This window comes from Falco punctatus (genome assembly GCF_963210335.1).
Source record: "Falco punctatus genome assembly, chromosome: 4".
Taxonomy (NCBI): domain Eukaryota; kingdom Metazoa; phylum Chordata; class Aves; order Falconiformes; family Falconidae; genus Falco; species Falco punctatus.
In genome coordinates, this window is record NC_137583.1 from 9,426,467 (window position 1) to 9,453,054 (window position 26,588).

At 38.1% G+C, this 26,588-nt stretch overlaps 1 protein-coding gene across 1 annotated transcript in view; it reads left to right on the forward strand.

The window, feature by feature from the left end:
- Positions 1-25,537, forward strand: part of CACNA2D3 (calcium voltage-gated channel auxiliary subunit alpha2delta 3) — a 492,915-nt gene extending 467,378 nt beyond the window's left edge. The window contains exon 38 of the mRNA XM_080385033.1: positions 697-25,537. Coding sequence (XP_080241159.1) covers positions 697-789 — 93 coding nt within the window. The 3' untranslated portion in view covers positions 790-25,537. The remainder of the gene's footprint in view (positions 1-696) is intronic.
- The last annotated feature ends 1,051 nt before the right edge of the window (positions 25,538-26,588 follow it).

Consider the following 26,588-nt stretch of genomic DNA (forward strand, 5'->3'; position numbering starts at 1 on the left):
CTGCAAATCTTCTTAGTACTCCTGTATGCAACGTCTCGACTTGCTGCTTTTGTAGGCTGTTTTGTATCAGATATGAGAACGTGGTAAGATGTGAGCGTAAACTGGCAGCCAGGAATATCTGAGAACTTATTCCAGCTCAGCACTGACCACAGGATTCCTCATTAGAGATGGCTGGGAACTTTGTGCTGCTAATGTTTTTTTTCAGTAACTAGCTTCACCGTCTCAACTGTCATGCTATATCGGTGCATTCACACATAATATTGCTTGGGAGGGATCACTACACATATTTACTACTCTGTGTTCTGCATAGTACTCTTATTTTTAAAGTGCCAAGGAGATGTGGTAGAGACTGGCAGGTGATTACATTGGCTTGTATCTGCATAGACATGCATTTTACTCTGGAGTAACTTTCATGTCTTCAGTGGTGTAATGCAGTGTAGAATGAGATCTAAAATACAGCATAGAGGAGACTGTATAATGCTTGTTGCTCATGCTCATTTTCAGCCTACAGTCTAAACTTGTTCAAATGAAAATAGTTACCTGAATTACTTCCTGAGTGTATTGAGTTCATGGGTTTTGGTTTTTGCACCAATCCTCTTCTGCCCATGTAGTTTAGTAAATAGCCATATATCATAATTTAGTGTAATGGCTTGTATTTATTTTCCTTTGGTTTTTTTTTTTTTTTTTTTCCCTTAGGAAAATGCAAGAGAATGTGGTGGTGTCTCAGGCCTTAGTGCTAAACCTCCTCTTCTTCTTCTTCTTCTGCTATTGATGGTTTTCTCAAGGTGACATTGACTGATGTGTTCAATTGGCATGCTAATACATGGATAAACTGTGAACTGGGAAATGGTGCAACATAAAGGACATGAAATATAGTCAGAGCATCAGCATTTCATGATTTTAAACTGTTGGTGATATAAATTCTTAAAGATATGTTGAAAAAAGATTTATCTTTTTACTTTGCAAGTCATGCAGATGTGAATTTGGCATATGGCAGTCATGATTCATCAGAAAAGGACTTGGTAGATAGAGGTGACCATTGCTTTGTCCCATTGAAAATAATTTAAAACTGTGTACTTTTTTCAATAAAGTATATTAAAATCACAGTTTCAGAGTGTATTTGAAGTATGATAATGTATTTGTGCCATTAATTAATGACGGGAAGAGAATAAAATAAATGGAAGTTCTTTTATTATGCTTTTAGCCTATTTCTGAAAAGAATCAGAGAAGAAAATGTGGAATTAGATTTTATAATAAGGCAGGATAGCTTTTATTAACAAGTCCAGGAAACACATGTGCATGTATGAAGCTGAGCAGGTAATGTGCAGTGCTGATTTATAGTGAAGGTTTGTTTTCTGGAAACAGCTATAAAACATCTCAGCCACATTTAGAAAGTGAGCCAAAGCCTGATTAAAGCCTTTTGCCTAACTTGGGCAAACTTTAGTTCAAATTGGTTGATTTGGTTGCAGATGGCAAAATTACTTTTTACAAAAAATACTTTTCATCTGTTACAATATGTGGGAAGATATGTAAAAATAACCTATATAAAAGGATAATACTGTTAATGTTCTGCCTGATAGACATCATGTCAGCTAGAAGAAGCTCATGATGAAATTCATAACCAGAGAAAGTTAGGCTTACAACACACCTGCGTCAGCAGGACTTATTATGGTTTTCACTGAGAATTTACTGAGGCTCACCCTCAGTGAACAAAGATCAAAAACAATATATTTTTTTTTCATTCTAGGCCTTACGTTCTTTGTAAGGGAAATGAGAAGATAAAGAAACTAAGATTTTTGAGTCTTTTAAAACACTATACAAAGAGGAATATTTATCCTACTCCTATTAGAACTAGTCTATTCCTCTTGTAATTGGTAGTAATGTCCCTGTTGTGGATACATTTGCTGAAGATCTTGATCTTTGAGGTATGTTAATCTCTCAGTTTATCTTTGCAGTCTTAGATGAAGTAGAATGCTATCAAAAGAATAGCATGATCTTCTAACAATATAATGCATCAGATGCAAAATAAAATGCCACGATTCTAAATCTGGTGCTTGAAGATTGCAGTTCCCTGACTGGGAGAAAGTATGCTTTTAGTGTTAGATGAACGCTAAGCAGATTTGCTATGTGTCTTAGGTGAGAATAGGGAGCTAAGCCACTGAAAGGGGCTTTGTTTTATGGAATACTATTAAGCTTGTAAGAGAAGAACAAGTAAAATAAAATTCTGCTTCAGTGCTTTAATGGGTTCAAATGCACCGGCACTTCCTCTGGTTCTGAAACCATACAGCTCTTTGGCTGGACTCATAGTCGTCTTTTCCTGATGTTTTCTGGTTAGGAGTGTTTTCCTACAGATTTCTTTGTCCTTCCTTGTTGGTCTCAAAATCACTTGCTATGGGAATAATTTTCCAGTTGAAATTCAGTCAATCTGTTGTTCTAGTGACATGCTCTAGTTACTAAGCTAATTGGTAATTCAAGGCGTTTTCTACACTTGGACCGACACAGATATCCTGCAGTTCTTTGCTTGGTCTTTCTCTGAGCACCATTCCTCCTTACCCTCTGTCATTCTTCCCCAAATTAATCTCATTATTTATAGAGTATTTTAGTTTCTGAGTTTCCAGAATATGCAACATTACAACCTCATAATGCTTTTGTACGTCTGATGCTTGTTCTTTCTCAATGCAGCTTAAATGGGAAATGCTTATAAACCAACACAGTCCAGGTGATTTTTCCTTGTTAGTAGAAAGTCAAAAGAAATATCTTTCTCATTAGAGCTATTGAAAAGCTCTGCATACAAATGCCTGTGCTGTCTGATGCATAAATCATCATTGATCTTACAAAAAAAAAGAAATACATTAAAGGAGAAAATTTATTTCTACTGAACCGAGATGAAAATACCTAATAATAATTCATTGTTAATTTTGGAAAGAGGTGGACAGCTTTGTAATTAGAAAGGAGCCAGGGAGTAACAAGAGAGATTAACATATGACAGTCTAAATTGATATTGTGAAAGAGAGTAAAATATGGTTATGTAAATGAATATTGTTCAGAGAAATGAGACAGTTCATTTTCACATTAAGACAAAGTTATAAAGGCAGAATGTACAGTTATACACAAACAAGTTACTATGCAAAACAAAACAATCCAAATGAGTTGCTAAGTGTAAAAACATTCTTGAGTTGCCATTTCTTTGCTAATGAAGATGTCTTTTTAATTTTTTATTTATTCCTTTAAAATTTTCTGATGCAGTGTGAATTCAGGTTCATAAAGCTAGTAGCTTAGATGAAACGGGAATGTTGCCTTGGGTTCACATTTGTGGATCTTTGCCTATATAGATCCTCGTATTCAATTGAGTATGTTCAGTCACTGACATTCATGCTGCTCTTTCTGAATTTCAAACATCAATCATGAGGGGATGAAGCAGATCAACAGTAGGCCAGTGATAATGCTGTGAGATCTTTATTTATTTGAACTATTTGGCTGCATCTATACTAGTAAAGTGAGTGTGTCTGGAAACGTTCCTTGGCACTGAGGCCAACTGACTCTGGCGTGTGTGTATGCTAGTAAGATCTCTTGGTCTCCAAAACGGAGTAGCTGTAATATGAATAACCTATGTCCAAACACAGAAATGATGATTATGAGTTTTATGGGGCAGAGCTAGCTGACATAGGCTGAAAGCATGCCAAGGGCTATTCAAAACAGTTTTACAGAAAAGCTGATCTCATTCTAATGCATAAGAATGTTCCCGACGTTAAGTTTATCAGTCTGTATGTCATTGTTAGCTCTGGAACACCAGGAAGGTGTGATTATGCTGGGAAGTGGGTCCGTGCTGTCACAGCATAACCTGTGGCAGGTCATAGAAGGTGAAATTAAAGGTTGTAACCTCACTAATTCTAGGTGTTACTGCTCTCAGATCCTAAAAATATCATGCTAGGTCTGATCCAAAGTCCAATGTAGTCAATAGCAAAGCGCAGATGTATACATATGCACACATACAGCTGCATATATGTAAATCATATGCACTTTTAATATTTTAATTAACATTTTAATTAAAATTTTAATATTTTTAATATACAGGACATTCAGACGTCATCCGTTTATTTTATCTTCCTGAATCTGAGGTAAAATCCAAGGAGAACGAGGGCAACTGTACAATCTGTTTCTACACAGCAAGAGGCATAGTAAGACGTTTCAGTTTCTTCAGGGCTTGGATTTTTATTTTTTTTATTCCCTTTGTTAATGGCATTGATTTTCAACTTATTAGCCCCAGCTGCCTCATCTTCCTTTAATCTTGATACAGCAAAAGCTGTTTGGGGGCTCAGGACTGGCCATGGACACATCATTTTCTAATGGCTTTGTGTGGGAAAACTGTCTGCCCATAACTGTCAGTGCTGCAAACACTCCTTTAAAATCCTGTAATCCAGAGAGCCTCGGGCGGGTTTCTGCAGCTGTGCTATCTCCTCTCATTGTTTTTGTGACACTGAGACTGCCTGACCCACTGCATTTTGCTGCCAGTGCCAATTCTGCAATATATATGCTAGGCGAAACAGGTGGCTGCCTAGGGCAAGACGATATTAAAAGCAGCAGTGATTTCATTGCCTAACTGGCTTCAAGGGACTGTTTCAGTTTTCTTCTGATAACAGGAGCCCCAGAACAAGGCACTGGCCTGTTTAGCCCTTTGGGTTCAGAAGGCAAGATAGAAGTTTGGCTCAGATTTGCAGCCAGAAGACACCAGTTATTTCCATTTGTCTCCTGAGCCCTTTATGGTCTCCAAGGACTTTTACATCTTGGGACTTTCTGTGCCTCAGAAATTCTGTTGCAACTTTAATGCAAATAGCTATTCACAACTGGAAAGTTTTCTGCAGAAGAGTGCATCAAAATCTTGTAACTGTGGAAAATATCAAGTTTATGTAGTTTTCCTACTTGATTATTCTTTTCCCTCAGCTGTCCCAAGATACTTCCATTAGTATGGGGTTTTTTTTCCCTCTTGTCCAAGATCTTTCCTATGGTTGTGAAGGTTTCAAGCAAGTACATAGATAACTTGCTATTTATCTGTTTTACAATGTGCTCGCTCTGACAGGTCCAGCTCCCATTTATCTGCTGAGAGAGATATGTTTCCCATATACAGCATCTTCAGAAGATCTCACTGGAGTTTATCACAATGCAATCTGAAGGCAATTTTCCTTTCTCTTGTCTTTAGCTTTTGGCCAGTAGGCTCAGATCATATTTCTTTCAATATAATAATATTCTTGCTGTAGCTCCTTGGGAGGATTTACCTCATCTTCAAGAATCAGCCCTATGTTCTTCCCAAGAATACTTTCAGTTTCCAAGTCTTTCAGACTTTTTTTCCTTCATGTTCCCATAGTAACTGTGGTCAACTAAGCAAATGTTATTTTATTGTTTGCAATTCCAGCCCAAATTATTTTGAAAGTCCACAGTTCTGCCTAGCAGATGCTTTGAAGACTTTCAAAGCACGCTGTTAATCTAGAAAGAACTTATCGGCTTTCATTGGACCAGGGTTGGAACAAGAGACACTTTTGCATTTTGGTTGAGTTAGATCCAGGTTAAGATGGTAAAAGAAATCTATATTGCCTTTAGTAACTACTATTAACAAAATGTATGCAATACATTTTAAAACAAAAAATATACCTTGCATAGCATTAGTTAAATGCCAGATGACTGCTTAGTGATCACTTTAAAAAACATGAAACTTTGCTTGCAGAATTAGATCTAATTGAAACTGAAGTGAGTGTAAACATGGCACGCTCTTTCATTGTGAAAGCATTGCATTCGTATGTACTGATATGTTAAATATCTAATCATTGAGACTTCCTTTAGTTCTGTAATTTCTAAAAAGGCACCCTTAATTAAAGAGAAAAAAAATAATGTAAGGGCGGTAACTAAATTTATGATCTTCTTCTAAGTCTGAAGGTGGTCTTACTTAAGAGAGCTGTGAATTGATCCAGCTATCCCAGTGATGAGATGCTGAAACCTTAAGACAACCATTTCTATTTCAACAGTTTTAACAGATTTGATTGCTGCTCATTGTGGTAGAAATAATCAGGTAAATGTGTTTATGTCAAGCTACCCTCTGACAACTCACCAGGTGTCAAAAGCTGGTTTGTTCTCTGCTCTGCTGCTACAGTTTCTGGCAGCATATGGGGCACCTCGTCTGTGCGGAGATTTGTAGGTAATTCACTCAAAACTGATGAAATAGTATTGAAAAAAAAATTTTCAGGGCAGTATCAAGGTAAGTGGTATGAAAGCTACTGTATTTGCTGTGATATTTTCATTATTAATTGGAAATACATTGTTACCTTTGGGTTAACTGGAATTGAGGTTGAATTTCCAGTTTGTCTTGTGACAGTTCTGCAGAATTCAAGGTGCTTGTTGAAGAGTTGAGCTCTAGTTGATTCAAGTAGTGCAGAGTTTGGTTATCTCTTACTTGAATTCTTTTATCAAAAGCTTCTAAGGAGTTGACAGCTCATAGGGCCTCTGTAAGATCAAACTCGAAAGCTGGCTTTTTTTGTTCCAGATGTGGTCTTGAACTGCACTTATATGTGTTTGAAGCAGCCTCGTAAGAAGAGGTTACACTTGACAATTCTGAATCAAATTTGAACCTTAACACCAGAAGTTCAAGTGGTTAATGCTGGGTTTGTTTGACTATGTTAGGATTTAGTTTGCAGCTTTAGCATGCTGGCTATTTCACTTCCAGGAGAAAGGGAAGATCAGATTTCAGTTCATGGCAAGAAGTGTTTGGAATCAGCTATATAAATGTCTTAGGAAGAGTGCTAAATGTTTAATAGCGAAAGCTAGTTGGGACTAGTTGGGATAGCTGAACTAATCAAGAATGCTTTTGGCAGACATGGAAATGTTTGCAGATGGCTCCTGAGACAGGAAATAAAGAATTGTTTTATTTCATTTCTTTGTTAGTGTTTTGGCACTGGTCAGTTGGGTTGCAATGGAAAATGAAACGTTTTTCTTTTGCTCATGTTGTTTGTGGGGGAAAAAATAGATAGAATTATTTTGTAAGCAGCCAGCTGCATTCCTGGATCTCATAATACCGCCTCTGAGACATTACTGTGATATGTGCATTAGTTAAGATAGAATCCCAAGTCCCTGTCAATATTTTATTATCCGTTATAGTTAATGAAGCTGTTTAGGTACGCCTGTTTCATGTCTACAGCTGTGAGTGAAATATTTAGGGAAAAAGATATTCTACCTCCACTGCTAGTTTCTAAGCATCAAATACAACACAGCCACAATTAATGTCTAATTCCACTATCTCTAGAAGACTTTAAAAAGCAGGATGGAAAACCTAGTGATAAAGACTCTAATGGAGACTTGTGATTTCCCATCACCAGAACTCTGTGGGTTTCAGAATAGCATTTTGCTTTAAGGCAGACATTCTTCCTGCTTCTTCAGCCTTTCAAAGTGCAAACACAAATAATTTCAAGAACTCCCAGGAAATCTGTCCTCTGGAGAAATGTTAAACAAAGAGTATTTTGAATTCAGCTTAAAACCTGAAGTTAATGTGATACACTTAAAGCCATATAAGTATGGACTCAATAAGGGATATCTAGTTAATATCCTTTAGGTCCACTAGTAATGATATAAGCAGAGATCTCAGTAGGAAGATAAATATTCTGTGAGAGATAGGAAGGTCAAGAACTGTTATTTTCCACTGATAAAACTTTTCCTGGCAGAAAACCTCCAGATTTTATTTAAAAGAAAAACCATAAAAAACTTGGGTTTATGAGAGCTTAAGCATTGTCTAAGTCCATTTTTTAACCATGAAATCCTTTTGACATATGGCAGTCATTACGTATTTGCATCTATCTTGAAAGGTTTTTTTCTACTAGAAGATACTTAGAAATTTCACATTTAACATATTTTTCAATAAACACTTGAGAACTTCTTAAACAGTAAACAATGATCTTAAACTGCCTTGCCAAGCATGTAAATGATCTACAACTCCTAATGCACCAAAGATTGTTGCATATTTTCAGCTCTGCATTTGGGACCTCTAGGCAATGCTGTTTCAGATTAGGACAAACCATGAATTTCTTAACTGTTTCACTTGAGAGAAGAAGGCTTTATCCTTCTGATATTCATGGCAGAAAACCTGGAAATTTGTCCTGCTCATTCCTTTCCAAATACAGCAACCCTATCTTCATTAGCATCTGACAGATTTAAGATTAGTGGAGGTTACCCTAATGCAAAAAAAAATATTAAATACTCTATGAGAAAAATAAACAAGAAAAAACCCTCTGTGCTTTATACTTCTTTCCGTGCCTGTCCAGCTTTTGCTTCAGCCTCACACAAGAAGAAAAATCCTTTGTAACATGGCAGGCATAGAAAGGAAAGATTATGGCCTCATGAAAGGGAAGAATGACACATTTTTCCTTCCGTCCTCTTGTAACAGTCAATAGAAATACCCGTGCCACATTATTGGAAATATTCTTGCTTTCATGTAGAAGTACTGGTAAAACTACCTATGAACAGGTAGGGCATATAAGGTTCAGCATTTTTAGCTGTTAGCAAAATGAAATTTTTTTTAGACAGCATTTTCATGACTTTAGTACAAAGCAGTTTTTATGCAGAAGGGTACATCCATATATTAGAGGCAGTGCCTCAGTGCCAACTTGCAGAAAAGGTGACTTGGTGCATGCTTGTATTTGTGACAGGCAAGGCGTCTTATGAGGAGCTTCATTCATTATCCAAGAATAAGCACAAGCAAGGACAGCACAGACTCCAAGCTGAAGCAGTTGAAGACAAGGGAACAGGGGAGGGAAGTTGGCTGTGAGTAAATTTTAAGAAGCAGAAAACCAAAAAGACAAGCGCCCACTGTGCTAGGTTTGGTCTTCATTCAGCAGAGGGTTCCCCTTGAACTCTATTGTCCTCATATTATAGCTGAGGAGGTGGAAGTGCAGAGAACTCAGGTTGTGGATCCCTTGGGATTTTGCATTTGTATTTCAATCAGGAAGCAGTCAAGTGCTTGACCTGGCTGGACTGAAAATTCTTTGCTCCAGAAATGCTATATTACTCAAATCAGGAATTAAAATTGAGGAGCCTAGTCATTCAGTCTGTTGTGGGCAAGCACAGCCCCAAAGAATTTTACCTATTGGTTTCATATTTGGCCTATTAAACTACAGGGTCCTGAAACAAGGTAGACTGACTTTCCAATGGATGCAGAATAAGAAATCAAGTGAAAATCTTGTATCTGTTGCAAATGCTACTTATCCATTTTTTAAAATAACAGGGATATAGGTGCAAGTATCTTTTCCATATCTTTAGAGAACTTGGATGTGTGGTGCATATAAAGTCCTTTCTCTAAAATATCGTCTTAAGATCAGTGCTATAAATAAGCTGATTTGAAAAATAGTTCTTAAAGTATTTCATATTTATCATGCTTATCGAAAGTCCTGTTTTCTCTCAGACAGAAAACTTGAATGGTGCCTGTAAGACCTGAAGTATAATAATCTAAAAAGTTTACTTTCTGGAAGAAGAGAGTATGGAACTGTTTTTAAAGCCTTAACACAACTGAGTAACTGTAACATCGCAAAACACTCCCAACAAGCCTCTTGGCCAATTTGTTACTGAACTTTTAGAAACATGAATTTCGGCTACCTGCACTGTCTTCTGGAAGAGAGTTCCATCTCATATAAATGAAAAAGCAGGTGCTTATCAAACAGACTACACTGAAACATAACAGTAGATGAGGTTTTGCATTTTTTTTACATAGCTGAATAATCACCGAAGAAACACAATCACAGTATTCATGAAGGAGAAAAAAGAAAGCAAATGCGTATAAAATTGACCTATCATTTTTTGTTCCAGTCTTTAGAGACCGCTTTACTCCACATCTGTTTCTTCTCCATAGTTTTATCATGATGGATCTTTTCTGCTATAGGGCTCTAGGTCCTTTTAAATTCTTCCATTTTGTGTTGCTATTCCTACTTGCTTTTTTTTTTTCATGAGTTCTGAAAAAAGATCCTAAAATACCCAGCAAACCACCAAACCCTCGCATCAGATCGAAGAAGTTAAAGAGCTCAATGAATCTTTTTGGAGTTTTACATATAGTCTGCTACCATTAGACCAGAAACATCAGTTTCACAGTACTAGGGGATATGTTTGTGTGTGTGTGTGTATGTGTCTATATATATATGTATATTTGTATATATTATAGTTCTACATAAAAGTTATGTTGTAAAGAACATTATTTTACTTATGCAGATATCAATAAGCAACACGTCATCCTAGAACATCCTTACTTTCTGGTTCTGATTACACCCTCTTAACCTAGTCTATGCCTATGCACTGGAGTGCCATAATTCATGGAATATTATTGGCCATGTATACTTCAAGCTGGCTTCTCAAGTGACAGCATAACTCTTTCACAATCTCCTGGTCCAGTCTTCAACAGAGAATGTAAATCCTTGTCTCCTTTCCCTCCCTGATGAATTTGAAGAGTGCAGCAGCGTTCCCTCTATGCATGCACTGCACAACAAGGCTCCCTACACTTCATTCCATCTGTCCTCCCTACACGGATGGCCTCTAAAGTGTCTAATGTATGGGCAGGGGTGGGGGGAGAATTAGGAAAGAACATCTATTGAGAATCCTCAGATGACAGTATTTTTTTCAGTTCTGTTTGCTTTCAGTTGATATTTTTCAAGGATTTGTTGGAGAGAATTAGCTTCAGTTCCTATTTATATGCTCACATAAAGTGCTTTTTAGCGCTTGTGCCCTACTTGGAGTGGCTTGGCAGGACTATTCAAAGGTAACTAAATTCCGTGGTGCACTTTCAAATTATGTTCTTAAATGCAATATAGAGTATAGTGCTGTAAGACTTACCTGTCAGTTCATCTTTCCTTTAGTTTCAGTGAAAGAAAAAACATTGGATTTATCTTGAGGTTTGACTGGAACAAAATGCTATTTTTCCCACTGTTTCCACTGAGTTTGCTGGAAGATGTATTGGAAATGACAAATGACACCTACTTAGAGCAATTTCAACAGGAAAAAAAGTACATAGGGGCCTGATTCTGTATTCCACTGCGGGCAGTGGGTGTCTGAGGTGACCAGTGGCAACTCACTGTTTCTGGGCTTCTGCCACTTTGTTTTTCGTAGTAGAGTTTTAAATCATGTGTTAGCCCCCTGGCTGCTCTTAAGGTCTGCTGGTTCAGGCTCACTCCTGTGCTGACTCCTTCAACTGCAGTAAATTAAACTATTGGTTAGCACAACTGCAAGAAGAAATGCTATTTATATCTGTAGAGCTGCTGTTTTCCCCCTTGTCTTGCCCTATACAGTTTTCAGAAAATGACCATTCTTACAAGGGTTGGAGACCAGGACTATCTTTTTTTTAATTCTGTTGTTTCAGGTTAATATATGACCTTTTACCTTTGCTGAGGAATTTCCCCATATGTCTGCTCAAAGAATTTCCTTGGATGATTCTCTGTGGATTTCATTCCATGTTTTGTGGAAGTGAATTATGATTGGATTAGAAAGGCGTAAATCTTCCTGAGTTTTCAGCAGATGATTTCCTGGATTTCCAAAGTTAGCAATATGTCATTCTATCTTCACTCATGCCATGGGCTGTGTATCCCTGTTTCAGGTGGAGCTGGTTTCTGCCTGGTTGAAATTCATTTGCTTGAAGTTGGGCATCTTGCATTTTAGCAAATAAAAGCAACTGAGATTATGCAAATATAAACAAATAGATTTTGAACAGAACTGTTAAACAGGCTAGCTAATTGTCTGTAGAAGACAGCTCTCTAGCAGGTGAGATCTATTTGGTCCAACAGGATAAAAAGAAACATTCAAAGAGCTAAAGCTGTCTATTAACAGCAAACGCTATCCTAATATTTTTTTTCTTTTTTGTGAAAGGCTTACAAGGTATTGGATATTGCTAGTGTGTATTAGTTTGTTATAAAGACAGCTGCATATTCAGAATTCACTTAGAACTATTACTGCAATTATTTCTGATTATTTTTCTGTTGAGATCAATAATGGATAATGTCTAGTGAAGTGTTAGTTTAAACTTGTTTCTTTAAAAATTCGAAAAGGATATTCTCATAAGTTTTTCATTATTCTATGAGTTCAAAAAGATTCCAGTTTCTGTGCACCTCTGTCACTATGAAGAGCAACATCAATTGCATATGGAGGGCCGTGTCTGTACATAAGAATCTGACATGTCAGGAACTTAATAGTGAAAGAAACAAATAGTAGAGATGCCAGATTCACACTGTAGATATTTCCTAATTAGAGGAAGTAGAATATTAAAGCTGCTTCCTAAGTACACCATATAAGCTTACATTTTTGTGTGAGGGTCTCTCGAGGAGCACGGAGCAGCTGGCTTGCTTCCCTGCTCTGGGCCACTGTTGGCCAGCTATTACAGGTGCTACTATTTCACTAAGGAGTGAGTAGAGTTCTTGATCAATTCTGATTATTGGATGCTTGCACTTTGCACAAGTATAATTGCCGAGTCAAAGTGCTGGCAGCTGCTGCTACTGATATCACCCACTGTAATTTTAAATATTATCCCAATTGTCAGTCTTCACACCCTGCTGCAGTCTCAGTAAGTGCTGAAGGGCACTCCCCTCCCAAGGAGACTGTCTGGTGGGACTCCACAGGCTTTCTTCTGCTTTCTCATTCTCTTAACATGTACACGAGTCCGGTAGGAAGGACCTTCTGCAGGGGAACATTTGTTGGCTTGGTTATACTGGTATAATTATACCAGTTGTAATTACACCAGTCTGGCCAGTATAACTCCTCCTTTGGATATATATAGTATGGAATAAAGATATCTTATTCCCCTTAAGCAGCTTTCAAAGTGACATAAACTAAACCAGAGATAAGCACTCATAGTCCTTCCATGAATGTCCAAATAGAGAGTTATATTTATATCCCAATTATAACAGTTGTAATTAAGCCACTATAACTACGCTGGTAAATTTCCCGGTGTAGAGAAGCCCTTAATTAGGAGGTTTAGTCTGAAAGGTTTTCAGTTGGCTAATGCCACCCAGCTTTAAAACAACACCGTGTCCAATTCAGCCAGCAGTGCTTCGTGCCTGGTTCGGTGGGGTAAGGCTGAGGTCAGAGGGGGACCTTTGCAGGCTGAAACCTGCTCCTAATATAACTGAAAGCAGAGCTGTAGAATGGGGGCGGGGGAAAGAGATGATGTGGCCAGTCTGGTGTTTCCCCTTTTTTACGGATGCTTGGTCAGGATCTTCTTCAGGTCGGTTTTGTGCCTGGCAAGGAGCTTAACCGTTTCTTTCTGATGTGGACCAGGAGCCTTTGCCACCTCCAGATAAGGCTCCCGTACTGCGCTTCTGATTAGACTGTAATTCCAGGAGAGTAGACTGATAAAGAAGGGTGTCGCCTACTTAATAGATAATGTTGTAACAGCATGAGGTCCTGCTGCTTTGTCATCCACAGGCATTAGCTCCCAGACTGAGTCCAAGATGCTAGTTTTGATTTAGAAAGCTCCAAACAGCTTTGAACTATCCCATATGAGAGAATTACTTTCCAGCGTCGTACTTGTATAGTTAAAATGAGCAAAGGCATCCCCTTTCACTCTGAAGAGAGGAGGCAGGTGTCTATAAATCTTTAGTTAATGTCATTCCTTACCAGAGAAGCCTGTGAGCCAATTGATCCTCAGGGCGTTTTGCAAAATACATCTTTTTTTGGTGAATTTTGGAGTTTATGTGTTGTGATGGAAATTGGAGCTCTGTAAGGCATAGAAGATGGGGGAGTTTTGCACAGGCTAATCCCTGGTTGTTAAGGAAGGATGTGAATATCTAAATCTTGTCTGGGTAGTTTAAAAGGTACAGAAAGATTTTGGGTAAGTGCTCATTCTTGGTGACAATTTCTGTAAATGTTTAAACATGTACTGTCAGATGCACTGATAACCTTTGGCCTCAGAACTGTTTATATTTTAGTTGTAGGTACAATAGTATAATAATATATATATATAATAATTGAAATTATATACACTTAGAGAGCTAGCTGTTATGGGAAACACCCCTTGATATTTATTTATTTACTCACAGTACCAATCAATCTCTGTTCAGGAAGAAACATTCTGCTAAGCATGGAAAAATTGCTAGAGGACTTGTATGGTTTTGGAATGCTAACCTTGATTTTCTAATATTAGATTTTGGCCACTGGAAATAGTGGAAAATACCAACAGAGCTTCACAGCTTCTTAAAAAAAGAGACCAAAACAACAAAAAAAAGTGAATAAACCCTCTAAAATGTTGAACACTTTCAGAAGTGGAGGACTTCTAATCACATTTCAACTGGTACTGCAGAGAGTAAGTAATGAATTGGAGAAATCAGATAAATACTGTAGCAACAATTGTAGATAAAATCTAGAGCTGATAAATCAGGCACACATCTCTGATTCAGAGAGAAGTGCACAGGTGATGAATTACAGAGATTGGTGCTAATGCTTTAATTCAACTCTCTCTTGCTACTCTCAATAATGCTTGAAATGAGAAATGTCTGGTAGCTGGTGCTCAGTATTTGTGTATCATTTCTACAATGAGAACTTTTCCACTGCTGTCAGAACTCTGTATGATACACAGTGGTGGTGTGCAGGAAGCAAAACATTTTGTTTCATTTTCCAGCTACAAATTTAGTTACTTTCTTCCATCTTTCCTCACTTGATTGTGGGACCTAATTCCAACTGCCTTTGGACAGGGAAGTCTGCAGTTGAAGGTAGGAGGAATCTGGCTTCTCTGAGACAGTCGTGGAGTTAGTCTGATAGCTTTGAAAAGTGCTTCAGGATCCTTTGGGATGAGATGTGCTATATAACTTCCAAATATTATGTTTTAAACTGTTCATTTAAAATTGCCTGCTTAAGTTTTTTTGGCACAGAGAGGCATGATTTCTTGAACCAAAGTTGGAGGCATATGTAAAAGCAATAGCGAGTGGCTTTAATGAAGTTCTCCTGAGGCTCTAAGGCTTGATGAGCTTCTTGGAGAAGTGTGTACTGTTAGGCTGTTTTTTCCCAAGCTCTTACAGTTCTAGTAATGTGGTTTGAAATGAAAATAAGATATAGAATCTTAATTTATGCCACTTCCATAGCTGTGTTTAACACACAGGCTGAGCTCTGAACTTGTTTGGTCATTTTCACGATTGGCCAATTATGTATAAATACACTGTACGCTTTGGCTTTTTAGTTCCTGTTTTATTCTGAAAAACGATTACAGTACCACTCTAAGAAATGGTTCTAGTCTTTTTAAATGTCACAGCATATTAAACATGTTTGTATTTTGACAATTGTCACGATGAATTACTTCTCAAAATACCATTTATGCACATTACAGATAAAAGACATAATAGATTGTGAGGAACGGCTGCATGCCACAGAAATAAGTGATGGCACTTGTACAACAGTATGGGTAGCTGTTAAGTTGTATTCAGTTGTGGCCAACAATTCTGGACAAAAGGTTTTAGTATGTTTTTATTGTAACCTTTTCCTTTCCATGGAAAACATTTTATACTTAGGGGAAAAAAACCAACACTTTTTTCTTTAAAAAAAAAAAAAAAAAAAGTAAAATCTAAACATGATCACTTTGGACTGACATTATGAAACAAAACAAACAGTTTCAGTTCCACTGAAAATGTGTAATTTTGAATTTAAAGTTGAAATATTTATTGGAATGGCAAAGCTTTTTGTTGACTACCTGTTCGTTGTTTGGGTTTTTTTAACTTGAGAGCTATAAAATTACATAAAATTTTAAGTGTATATAAATCACAACATGTTTGCATAAGGAAATATAATTAAGACCCATCTGATTGTTAACTCTGGGAAAAGCAGATGAAGAATGAGACACTTTCCTAAAAGAAAATGCTGTCTTTGCTCAGTATGTTTTCCTCTTCGTATTGCAGAACAGCAGGCAGTGGCCGTGACCCAACATCCGCTAAACTAGGTTTGTGCAGATTCATGCACAGCTCCACCAGCTTTGGTAAAGCAGCCTTTTTGCTAAAAATTAAGCATGTGCAAAAACTTAGCAACGGACTTTACCCCCTTGAAGTACAGTTCTTCACAAACCCTGTTCTGTGAGATTATATGCACAGTATGTTCCAGAGCCATGCTCAGTGGCTGGTGCATCTTTTGACTTCAATATATGCTCATTTCAGATTCTTTGTTCCAAAATGTGGATTTGAATACAAATGAGCCTGAACACAAGCCAACAGAGGGACCTCTTTCTGTCTCAAACTATTAAATGCCTAAGCATCTTCAATTAAATAAAAATAAACAAGGGACCTGACACTAACTGGCCTGAGCTGTAACAGACTTCAGCTTATGTGGTTTTATTTATTTTTCCCATGTGTGTAATTGAACACTATCAAGGCAAGCCCACAATAAAATACAATGGAACTTCAGCGTTAACATCTGTTTGCCCCATGCTGTTCAGTGAAGGCAAACAAAGTCCCTATTTAAATAAGTATCTCTTACACTCTTCTTTCCCTGGAAGTGATGCAAGTGGCCATGGACCAGGCTTTGGCCATCACGCTGTTGGTTCAGGTAAGAAAGAGCACGCGGGTGCTGGGTGTGCTTTTAGCTAAGCTATTCAGCCAGGCAGCCCTGTGATTTGTACACCCTCTCTGATCTTGAATCACAGATCAAAGGAAAATGCAGGCGGGTAATGTCAAAGCACGCAGCTCCCAGACTGTGAAAGCAAATAACAGCACCTTGAGCTGCAACCGTTAAGGGAATCTGCCATAAATCCTGTTGTGGCGTTAGAGCAGGATAGGTGAAAGCCACCCACTGCGTTTGGCTTGTAGCTGCCACTTGGGTTTTACAAAGCCTGTTCACTTTTATTTTTTTTTAAAGATACTTTGGAGGCCTCTGTTATATGCCATGTAGTTCAGTACTCTTATAAAAGCAGTGACTTGCATGCTATTTCCTAGAAGACAAGAAATTTTGATTAAAAGCACATTTATGTCAGGGGAGCGACAGACATTAGTGGCAGCAGTCAGGACTTTCAGCAAATAAAGGGAAAAGCTTATTTCCATTCCTAGGCCTGATGCACTGTTTAAGCCTTGTGTTTGGACCAAAACCCTGGCACAGTATAGGTAAGTGGCAAAATACTCAATAATCAGGATTAGGTAATAAAATTGAAATGGTTTATGGGACCTTGGTGGGTCCTGGGCATAGAGACAAATTTCTCTCACTATTTCCATTGAATTAAAGCATCTGGGGAAAGAGGCAGGGTGCCTGAATGGAGATAGAAGTACAGAGAAAGCAGTAACTGGTGGCGCGAGAGGAGATGCTCAGTGAGCCCATACTATTGCATAGCATAGCAACAGGGCTGTTCAAGGGGCACAGCCTGTCCTCAGAAATGGGAAATCTCGGCAACAAGAGCTCAGCGCTGTAGGGAGAAGGTGTAAGTTTACCATGCTACAGCCTGCATCTCTTTAATAGGAAAATCTTTGACGGTACGGCAAGAAGAGGTAACCTGGGTGTGCGGCTGAGGTGGAGGGGAGGGCAGTGAGCTGCTCCGGTGTTTTCCCATCCTTCCCCCTGCCTAACTTCCTACAGACTTTTTTTCCTGGGAGAAAGCAGGTAGACAAGTGGAAGAATATTCCTCCTGGGAAAGATGATGCTGGGAAGAGGATGAAGCAAGACAAGCCAATGCCTTGATTCTTTGGTTGAAGTCCTTGCAGCTTTGCATGAGACACGGGAGGAATGGGTATTTAGCCACCCATTAGTGAATGAAGCAGCTGCCTGCTGCTTTGGGGAGTCCCTTTTTAGTGACTTTCCTTCTGTGACCATGAAAGGCATTTTCTATAATCCCAAAGATGAAGCAGAACCAGAAATCCTAACGCTGGAGGTTGCTGTGGTGGACTCCAAACTGTTCCAATGACGCCTCGCACCAGAAGCTGTTAAGCTTGGTGAGGTTGGGTCCTTCCAGAAATGAAATGTGTAAAGATACTTCCCACAGGAATTGCCACACCGTAGTGACTGGTTAAACAATGAAAACAGACGGGCTTTTGTTCTGGGTGCTTTGTAATGGATAATACTCAAAAGATTAATGAGTTACTGGAGAACAAGTATAGACCTATTATTCTGTATGGCATTTATGAACTGCATGAACGTAGCTGTTCGGCTGGAGAAAAACTCAAAAGTCAGAGCTTTGAAAAGCTTAAGCACATAAAAATGTTACACTGTTTTGTGTCTCCAGGAAGCACACAGTAATGTGAAACATCCACCACATGTTTAAATTGTGTAGGATTATTTATATATGTGCGTGTGTGTGTATTTATAGGGAGGGAGAGAGAGAGAGAGAGAAATAAAATGATGTGATATTACTGTTTTAAAGCTGTTTGCAGATATTATAGAGCAATTTTGTGAAAGGAATGTCTAGAATGGGAAAAATGAACACCCAGCATTAAAGAAAAAAAAAAAAAAAAAAAAAAACACAACAGCAAAAGCCACCTAAATCAGATTGTCAGATATCATGCTGGTCTAAAAACTCAATCTACAAGAATTAATGGAGGAACTGGACCATGAAAGCCAAGAAATGAGGTCTGAAAATAAACTTGATTAAGAAGATAGTGCTCAAGATGTACAAAGGAAGACTGATTAGCATAGATGAGAACATCAGTGAACAAGCAGAGGAATAAATCTAACATAGACAGCTGCTTAGATCAGATCGGAATGTATTTAAAAGATGAAAGACAATGTAAGGAGCAATTTCTCATTTAGACTGGAGAGGAAGGCCTCCAACTGATGTATTCCTTCTATAAATGGCTTTTGGCCAAGACAAAAAGCTTTGTCCACAAGCAAATATGTTGGCTGGTTTGCTTTTATCCTGAAAATCTGTAAAAATACCATGACAGGAATTCCACGATGAGAAAGGCCCACAAAATTATAAAAAAACCAAACCTGATCAGCAAATACATTTTAAGGGCAGGAAAGGTGATAGCTTTGGGGCATAATGGTGGGAGTGAAGTTATGACTGACCGCTTACGCATGTGTGAAGTAAATGCCCCCTGTACCTCGCAGTGGCTTTGTTGGGAAAAGCCCAACAGTGATTTTTTTTTTTATTTTGTTGTTGTGGTGGTGGTGGTGTGGGTTTTTTTTAAGGGAAAGGCCTTCAACCAATTCAAACTGTAAAGGCATCATTGGAGTGCAGATTGCTACCTGTTATTAATTACTGTGATGAAGTTTTAAGACTAAGAGTAAGTCTCTAGATGATGGTCATTCTTCAAAAAACTGGTGTCTATTATCTCTGCTGTGAAAGACAACACCAGAAGTAGTGTGGTGGGTGCAAGTGCTACAAGGAAATATGTACAATACAGGCAAACTGAGCTACAAGAGCTCTTTTTAAAAATTATTTATTTTAATTGAGAATGGAGGCTCAGAAGGATAGAACGGAAGGCAGACTGACCTGAACTTGTCACCTGCAGTTTACCCAGGGTAAGTAAGTAGACGTTATTTGTCCTAAGAGAAATAAATACAGAGGGATGGGAGACTGAGTTTGGCCAGTGCTGGGTTATCGTTGTTGCACAGCTTTTTGGTGAGGTGAATTCTGAACGGACATGACCATGGGGTGGCCTCACCAGCTCGATGTGTCTGAAGGCGGGCAGGGCTGGGTATTTTTGGTCAGGCACAGGCAGTCACAGCTGTTGCTATTTTTGCGCTGACTCCTCTCTAATCACTCAACACATTTTAAAACAAGATATAATGATAGACTATGTTGCCAAGACAGAAAAATCAACAAAGTATCTAAGGGAATATGAAAAGAAATGAAAATTCAAAATGTATCTGGAAGAGAAATATAACGGACAAAAAAACTTTTGATAAAGGTTGTTTCTATAAACTTGGCAATGTCTCTGCTGTAAGTAAATATGACTGTCTGCCTGTCTTGCTTTATGTTCAATATGTCCAAAATTGGGGGGTGGGGGGTGAGGGAAATACAGGGAAGTCTGTTCTCTTGGTATAGCCAGCTGAGTTTTCAGGCCTAATCCATTCTGAAATTAAAATTAGCTCAAATGGTTGGATTCTACCAGGGAATTTAAAATGGAGAATTTCCTTCATAAATATGGATAAGAAGAAGACAACTTTTTGGATGTTCTACACAGCAACTTCCATTAGGAAAAAAAAATAAAAATCTTTCCCTTACAGTTTACGAATGGTATCTGAATTTCAGATATTATTTTATGCATGACTTGGGATAGAAGTCCCAAATCCCTGTTACTACTTATGAAGTATCTCTGGGTCTATACTGACATTTTTAATGGTAACCATTGAATCAGCTTATGTGGAACCCAAGGACAAAGTTCTATTAACTTCAGCACTGCCAAATCAAATGCGAGAAATAGTAAAACCCCTTTGATTTAAACAAGTTAGGAAACACCATGGTTTAGCACTCCCCTTCTAAGCAATAAAATTCCCAATCCAAAACAAACTGACATAAGTAGAACAATCTGTGTTTCTCATATCAAAGTGTTTTGGTTGCAACAGCAGATCATCGTGAATTAGCCATAATCTAGCTATGCTTCTCTTTCCTTCACTGTAAATAATGTCTTTCCACCTCCATTTGAGAGGGGTGGGTTGTTGTTTTTTTTAATTATTTTTTTTATAAATAGCAGTATTTAGAATACCTGAAAATGTTTTCTGACAAATGTAGAACAAATAAATTCAGTTGTAATCGCAAAAAATAGGTCTCCTACTGGATCCAGTATTCTATCCACCATGCATTGTAGAAGCTGCAATATGTGACTTTCTGGAAACAGATCACTGCTAATAAGTAAAAAATTATTATTTATGGCTGAGAATCATACACTGTATCTACGTTAGCAAGCCATGCACTCAGCAGGAGAAAGCCTGTAAGATGGCACAGTTGGTGCGGAGGATCTGAAATCCCAATGTATGGATAAAGGCAGGAGGTTAGCCTGCGCAAGGGTGAGCCCAGTCCCTTGGCTGGATCACCCACCAACAGCTCCAGTACTTTAACGGCAATACTGAAACACATCTTCCAGTTCAGGTTCATCCAGATCATGGGCTCCTCCACAGCTGCACCGCATGAAGCCCAGCTGAGCAAGAGGGGAGATGCTTCAACAGGTACCTGTCTGATTGCCAAAAAATGCTAATGTAAGTGCACACAAAATAGCTTTTTTTTTTTTGCTGTTGGTGTTGCTGTTAGATGTTCTAAAATAGTTTCTGAAGACAAAACCATAGTGTAAAATATATTTGTGGATATTACTTGCCAGAGTTCTTATGGATTAACTGCACTATCTCTGAATTGGAGATTGTTATTACTTAAAATAAGAGGTAGATGGATTACACTGAAAATATGTGAAAAAGGAAGAAAAAAGATTGTAGTTTACAAGCTGTGTAGGTCTATACTAGGTCAACATGGAAAGTCTTTAATTTTATACACAAGATTTCATAACAAATGTATTATTTTAAGTGATATAATCATAATTGTTTTGCTTCAAACCTGATTTACTAATGTTGGCTAGAACTAGTCACATAATGGCATCTCAGACTGGATTTTTCATGTGATGTTGATGCTGGATGCTGTTCTTGGTACTCAAAAATCTTACAGTTAGCCAAAGTGACTTTTTGGAACTACCTGACCAGATCATGTGAATTATGCTTTTCATGGCTTTGCTCGTGCAGGGGTAAAATTTGGGGGTGTTTCCCAGGATATGCAATTGACACCCTCCCTTGTGGCACAAATGGCAATGGCAAAATGCAGGTGATGTGTGCAGCTTTCTGAATTCATTTGTTTTTTTAAAAACTTTGCTGGTACATCATAGTACCGGATAAGCTTTTGGCTGGGGACTATGATTTTTTTTTTTGTTTGTATAAGATAAATGTACATATAAAGAAATAATAATAACCATATTTCTTCTCACACAACTAATCTTGAAAACAAGCTTTTGGAGAGGAAGCTCTCAGTAATGACCATTTCAGTAATTTTCATTTCTCTGTTATTTTCTAATTTAAATATGAGTATTTTTCTACAAAAAAAATTGATATTAATTTTGGCATTTTTCTTGTTAGTTACACTTGTCTTAAAAGGCCCTTAGCAATAAATTTGTACACAACACCAACATGAAAAGAAAGTTTGATATATAACACTTCTGATTTTATCAAAATAAAATCTTTTTAGCTAATTTTCTAATTAATGAGGTTTGATTTGCAAATAGCACTGACTTTTATTTTTGCATATGGCTATTCCAAATATAAATATTTTTCCCTTTTGCAGTATTTAATTTGTCTGTGAATATTTACTGAAATCAAATCCCAATGTAAAAAACATGCCAAAATATTTTAGGTAGAATTTAATAGGAACGTGCAAACAAGTAAGTAGAAACAGAGCTCCATAAGAAAGTTCACTACAGATCCTCAGGATTAAGTAAGACAATACATTCTTACTGACATATAACTCAAACCTGAAAATAAGAAAATAGTTGAATATTTTTTTCCTCAAGTCAGCAAACATTTCTCATGTTCTTCATAGCTTTTATCCCAGTCCTGTTTCCTGAAAAATGGCATAGCCTACGTAATACACCTGCTTATCATAATAAGCCACACATAGCACTTTCCTGTTAACTTTTCCAGAATGAAACCAGATTTGCAGTTGTGTATATAAAGCATGTATTTAAAGTGCTTTAACATAGTGGTACTTCTTCAGGTCTGTAACTTTGCTTTTACTTCCAGAGGCAACCCATATGTGGCAGGGCAAGTAACCCCTGAGGTAGCAAGCTGTTTTGGTCCCCTACTTGCCCAGACCATAACATCTCAGGTGCCTGGATTCCTGCCTGACCTCTGTGCCTCAGCTCCATCCCAAGCAGGCCAGGTTGTCCCCACCTCTGCAGTCGGGGTGCAGCCAGGAGGACACCTGAGGTCAGGAGTCAACGCTCTGCTGGCAGCCATAGAAGTATCTCAGCCCCAGTGCCCTTCAGACCAAGGGATAGGACCCTCGAGGCTTCAATGAGATTTAGACCTGCACCTGAAGTATGGAGTTCAGGTCTGGTTACTTACATAAACGTTAAGTCTTCAGTCTATGGCAACTGTTGATATTTGATCTTGAGCCCGTTTGGGCTGTTAATGCATTTATTGCACCATCATGGAAAACTCAAGCATAAGATGATCAGATCACATAATGACTTTATTTACTTAGCAGGATTGGAATCAAATCCTTCTGTTTCAGTAGCTAGCACCTTTTAATACTTGGAAGTATATCCTGAAAGTCTTTAAAAACTGTTTCTTAAAAAACAAATGCATAGCAAGTCCCTCCTGTGAAACCAGTAATATCCATTATCACCACATCAGTGTTACTACACCTACATTATCACATCTATGTAATGTCTTTGAGAGTAAGCAGAGGTAAATATTTCACATTCTTAACTGTGCCATATCTGATCTTCCCCCAGGTCCTCCATTGAACAGCTGCAGGATAGAATGGGAATAATCTCCTGTACCTGTTTCACTATTGGGATTTCTTAGTTGCATTTTAGCCTGGGCCCACGGAAAAGAGGATCTTGCAATCAACTGACAAGGATAAATCTTATGCGGGCCCACATCTAAAGAGCTTTATAGGGTGGAAGATGAGTGTCTGGTTCATCTTAAAGACTGGGTAAGGACCCACCGAGCCACTGGGTTATGGACTGCAAGTTATCAGGCTTCTGAAGATCTTACAGGTAAGGGCTGAAGTACTTCAAGTCAAATACTCCTACAGAAAAGTGAGATTTATAGTTTTCACTGTGTTTGTTTTTTCCAGAGTCAGTCTTACTCTAGATCTAGTGCTTCACTTCCCTATCTAAATTGATTTTTAAAGTGCTGTTTTAAAATCATGTTTATTCTGCCAAGTGTAAGGGGAAATACTTGCTAGGTTAGTTTCTTTGACTGCTTCATATATTTGTTGCAGCTTGAAACAAGAAAACTAAATGACTAAAAAATTCTAGTACCTAGTATACACCTACATCTTGTTATGCAAAGTGACCCTCAGGTAATATCTGTGCCCATATAAAATAATGAAAGTTAAGGCAAAAAGGAAAAGAGTATATAAAATAGCAACAGCATGTGATACCAATTATGTTACAGCCAAAAATAATACTGCTTGGCATGTTATGCTTAAACTACATTCTGTTAATGTTTCTTGGATATAGGCAGTTTTCGATGTACACTTAGAAATATTTCTATTTGAGAACTATTAGGAAAATATTTTGAAATTGCAGTGTTTGAGCATGTGGAATGAGTTACCTCCCACAATTATGTGAACTACTGTATAGCAGAGCTACGTTAGCTTCCCTGCAACTAATGAACCATGTCATTAATTACAGACATTCAAAATAAAAATTACTCCAAGGCAAGCCTAATATTTACTATAAATAAAAGGGTCAAGAACTACAAAGTAGCCATTTCATTCTAAACCAATTGTGTTTAATTTTTACGGTCTTTCTCCTCAAATTTAATTTGAAGCAGATTAGCTTGATTTTATACGTCAAATCTGACAGCTGTAGGTGTACCCCAATGAGACTTCCATCAGGGGCTAGGATCACGGGAAGATTTTCAGGAAAAGTGTTAACTATTTTAAGGATGTGTTTATTAAACTCATGTGACTTGTTCTCAGGATAGGTTTCTCTTGGATATAGCTAGGAAGCATACTTTCGTTGGTTCCCCTTTGATGGTCTCACTGGCAAAACTGCCTTCGACTGTCAGTCACAGCATCAGTGGTACACAGCCCCATTCCCTCAGCTGGGAGGAGCTTCGGAGGGCAGAGCCCTGGGGCTGCTAACAGGGCTGCTGGGCAGAGCATGCAGAACGCAGAGCTCCCTTAACCTTCCCAATTTCTCCTCACCCACTGCAGTAAATGGGACCTGGTGGGTGTTGCCAGCTTTGTGACATCTGTGCAAGGGTTCTCCCCATCATTCACTAGGAGCTGGAGTCCTGCAAGGGTTTTCGTGGTTGAACAACTGCCATAGTGTTAAGGTGCAGTAAAATGTGGTGCAGATCCTAGAAATTCAGGTAGGCCCAGAAGGTGACTGTTGCTGTTGGGTTTGATTAAAGGTGCTGGAGTGGAGAACATCCACAAAGGCCCCTGTGGTGCATTAGGCAGAGTCTGGCTGTTGCCTCGGTGCTGGCTGCTGCAGCTGTAAAAGCCACCATAGCCATTCTGCCTGCAGGAAACATATAGCAAAAATGTTTGCTTTCTTCCTTGTTCCAGGTAGTCACTTTGCTCTTCTACTATGTGCTGGTTTAGTGGCAGAGTGGGGAAAATTATTATCATTTTCATATCAATCTTTCTGTGAGGGAGAGTTTTGCTTATCAGGCATCTAAAGGCAAACCCTGCCAGGTCAGTCACCCTGCAGGGAGAGCAGCAGCGGTCAGTAGGTGAGGACACTGCCTGCCAGCATCACATGAAGTGCACCGCATGCCGTCTGACCTACAGCTTCCACCCAGCTCCCGTCACTGCCACTGAACTAATATTTTGCTTGTACGTTTGCTCTTTTGTCTAAGGTTATTTTTGCTTCGTTTGGGTGATTTATTTATTTTTAACAGATAATATACAGTCTTAAACAAAGTAATAGCATTTTCTTCTGTGAACTCATAACAGTTTGTGTAAGTCATATGATGTTACATTATTGCAAGCTACATCATTGAATATCTTATATTAAGCATAATACAAAATATTTTCCCTCTACTTTACTCTTTTTTCCTTTGGAACCACATCATTACCTGTCCAGAAGTCAGGCATGGGGGTAGGCAGATGCACTGACCATGTAGCTAGCAAGCGAGAAGTTTCCCCAGTGAAGCAACCACATAAAAGTTCCCCAGACACCCACCCTCATGTTTGTAACTTAAGTGTTTGGCATAATAAAGATAACAGTAGTAGATAAGTAGTTTATCTAAATATATTGACAAGAACAAAAGCAGACAAACTGACGATAAAGTATTACTGCTGTCAGGAAGCAAGCAAGTGCCACTGTTCAATCAGGTTCCATATTATTTTCAGTTATTTTCAGTTGTGTTCACAGTGATTTTAACAAAAGTGAGAACAAGAAGAGGAATTGACTGGAAGCAAATAGCTCAAGTAGGCTTTGCTTGAATGTGGGAAAGTTGCTAAGAGTCATATTAAAATCAACAAAAGTATTCAATACATGTTTTGGAGAAGGAGGTTTTGTTTCAGTAAAAGAAAGGGTCAGCTGTTAAAAAAAAATATTTGGGCAATATGAAAAATTACAAATCCTTTCATCAGGAGTTTGGAACTGATTGCATGAGGGTGTACATACTTAAAAGTGACAACTTTTACAGCTGAACAATGATTTCACAATGAAATCCTGGCTGCATTCAAATCAATGGCAAAGTTCCCATTTGTTTCAATGGAGCAAGCATTTTGTGTATATCTGTCTTCTTTCATTCTTCCTTGATATTTGTATCCCAACAATCTGGCAGACTATTGTCAAAATTAAAGCTTTCTATTCATATGTGTCAGGGTTACTGTCTGTTTTCTCGCAAAAAAAAAAAAAAAAAAAAAAAAAAAAAGGAAGAAAAAAAAGAAAAAGTGTTTTGTGTACTTATAGTGCTATATCACTCACTTCATTGCTCAGAGAAAAGACTTGTTT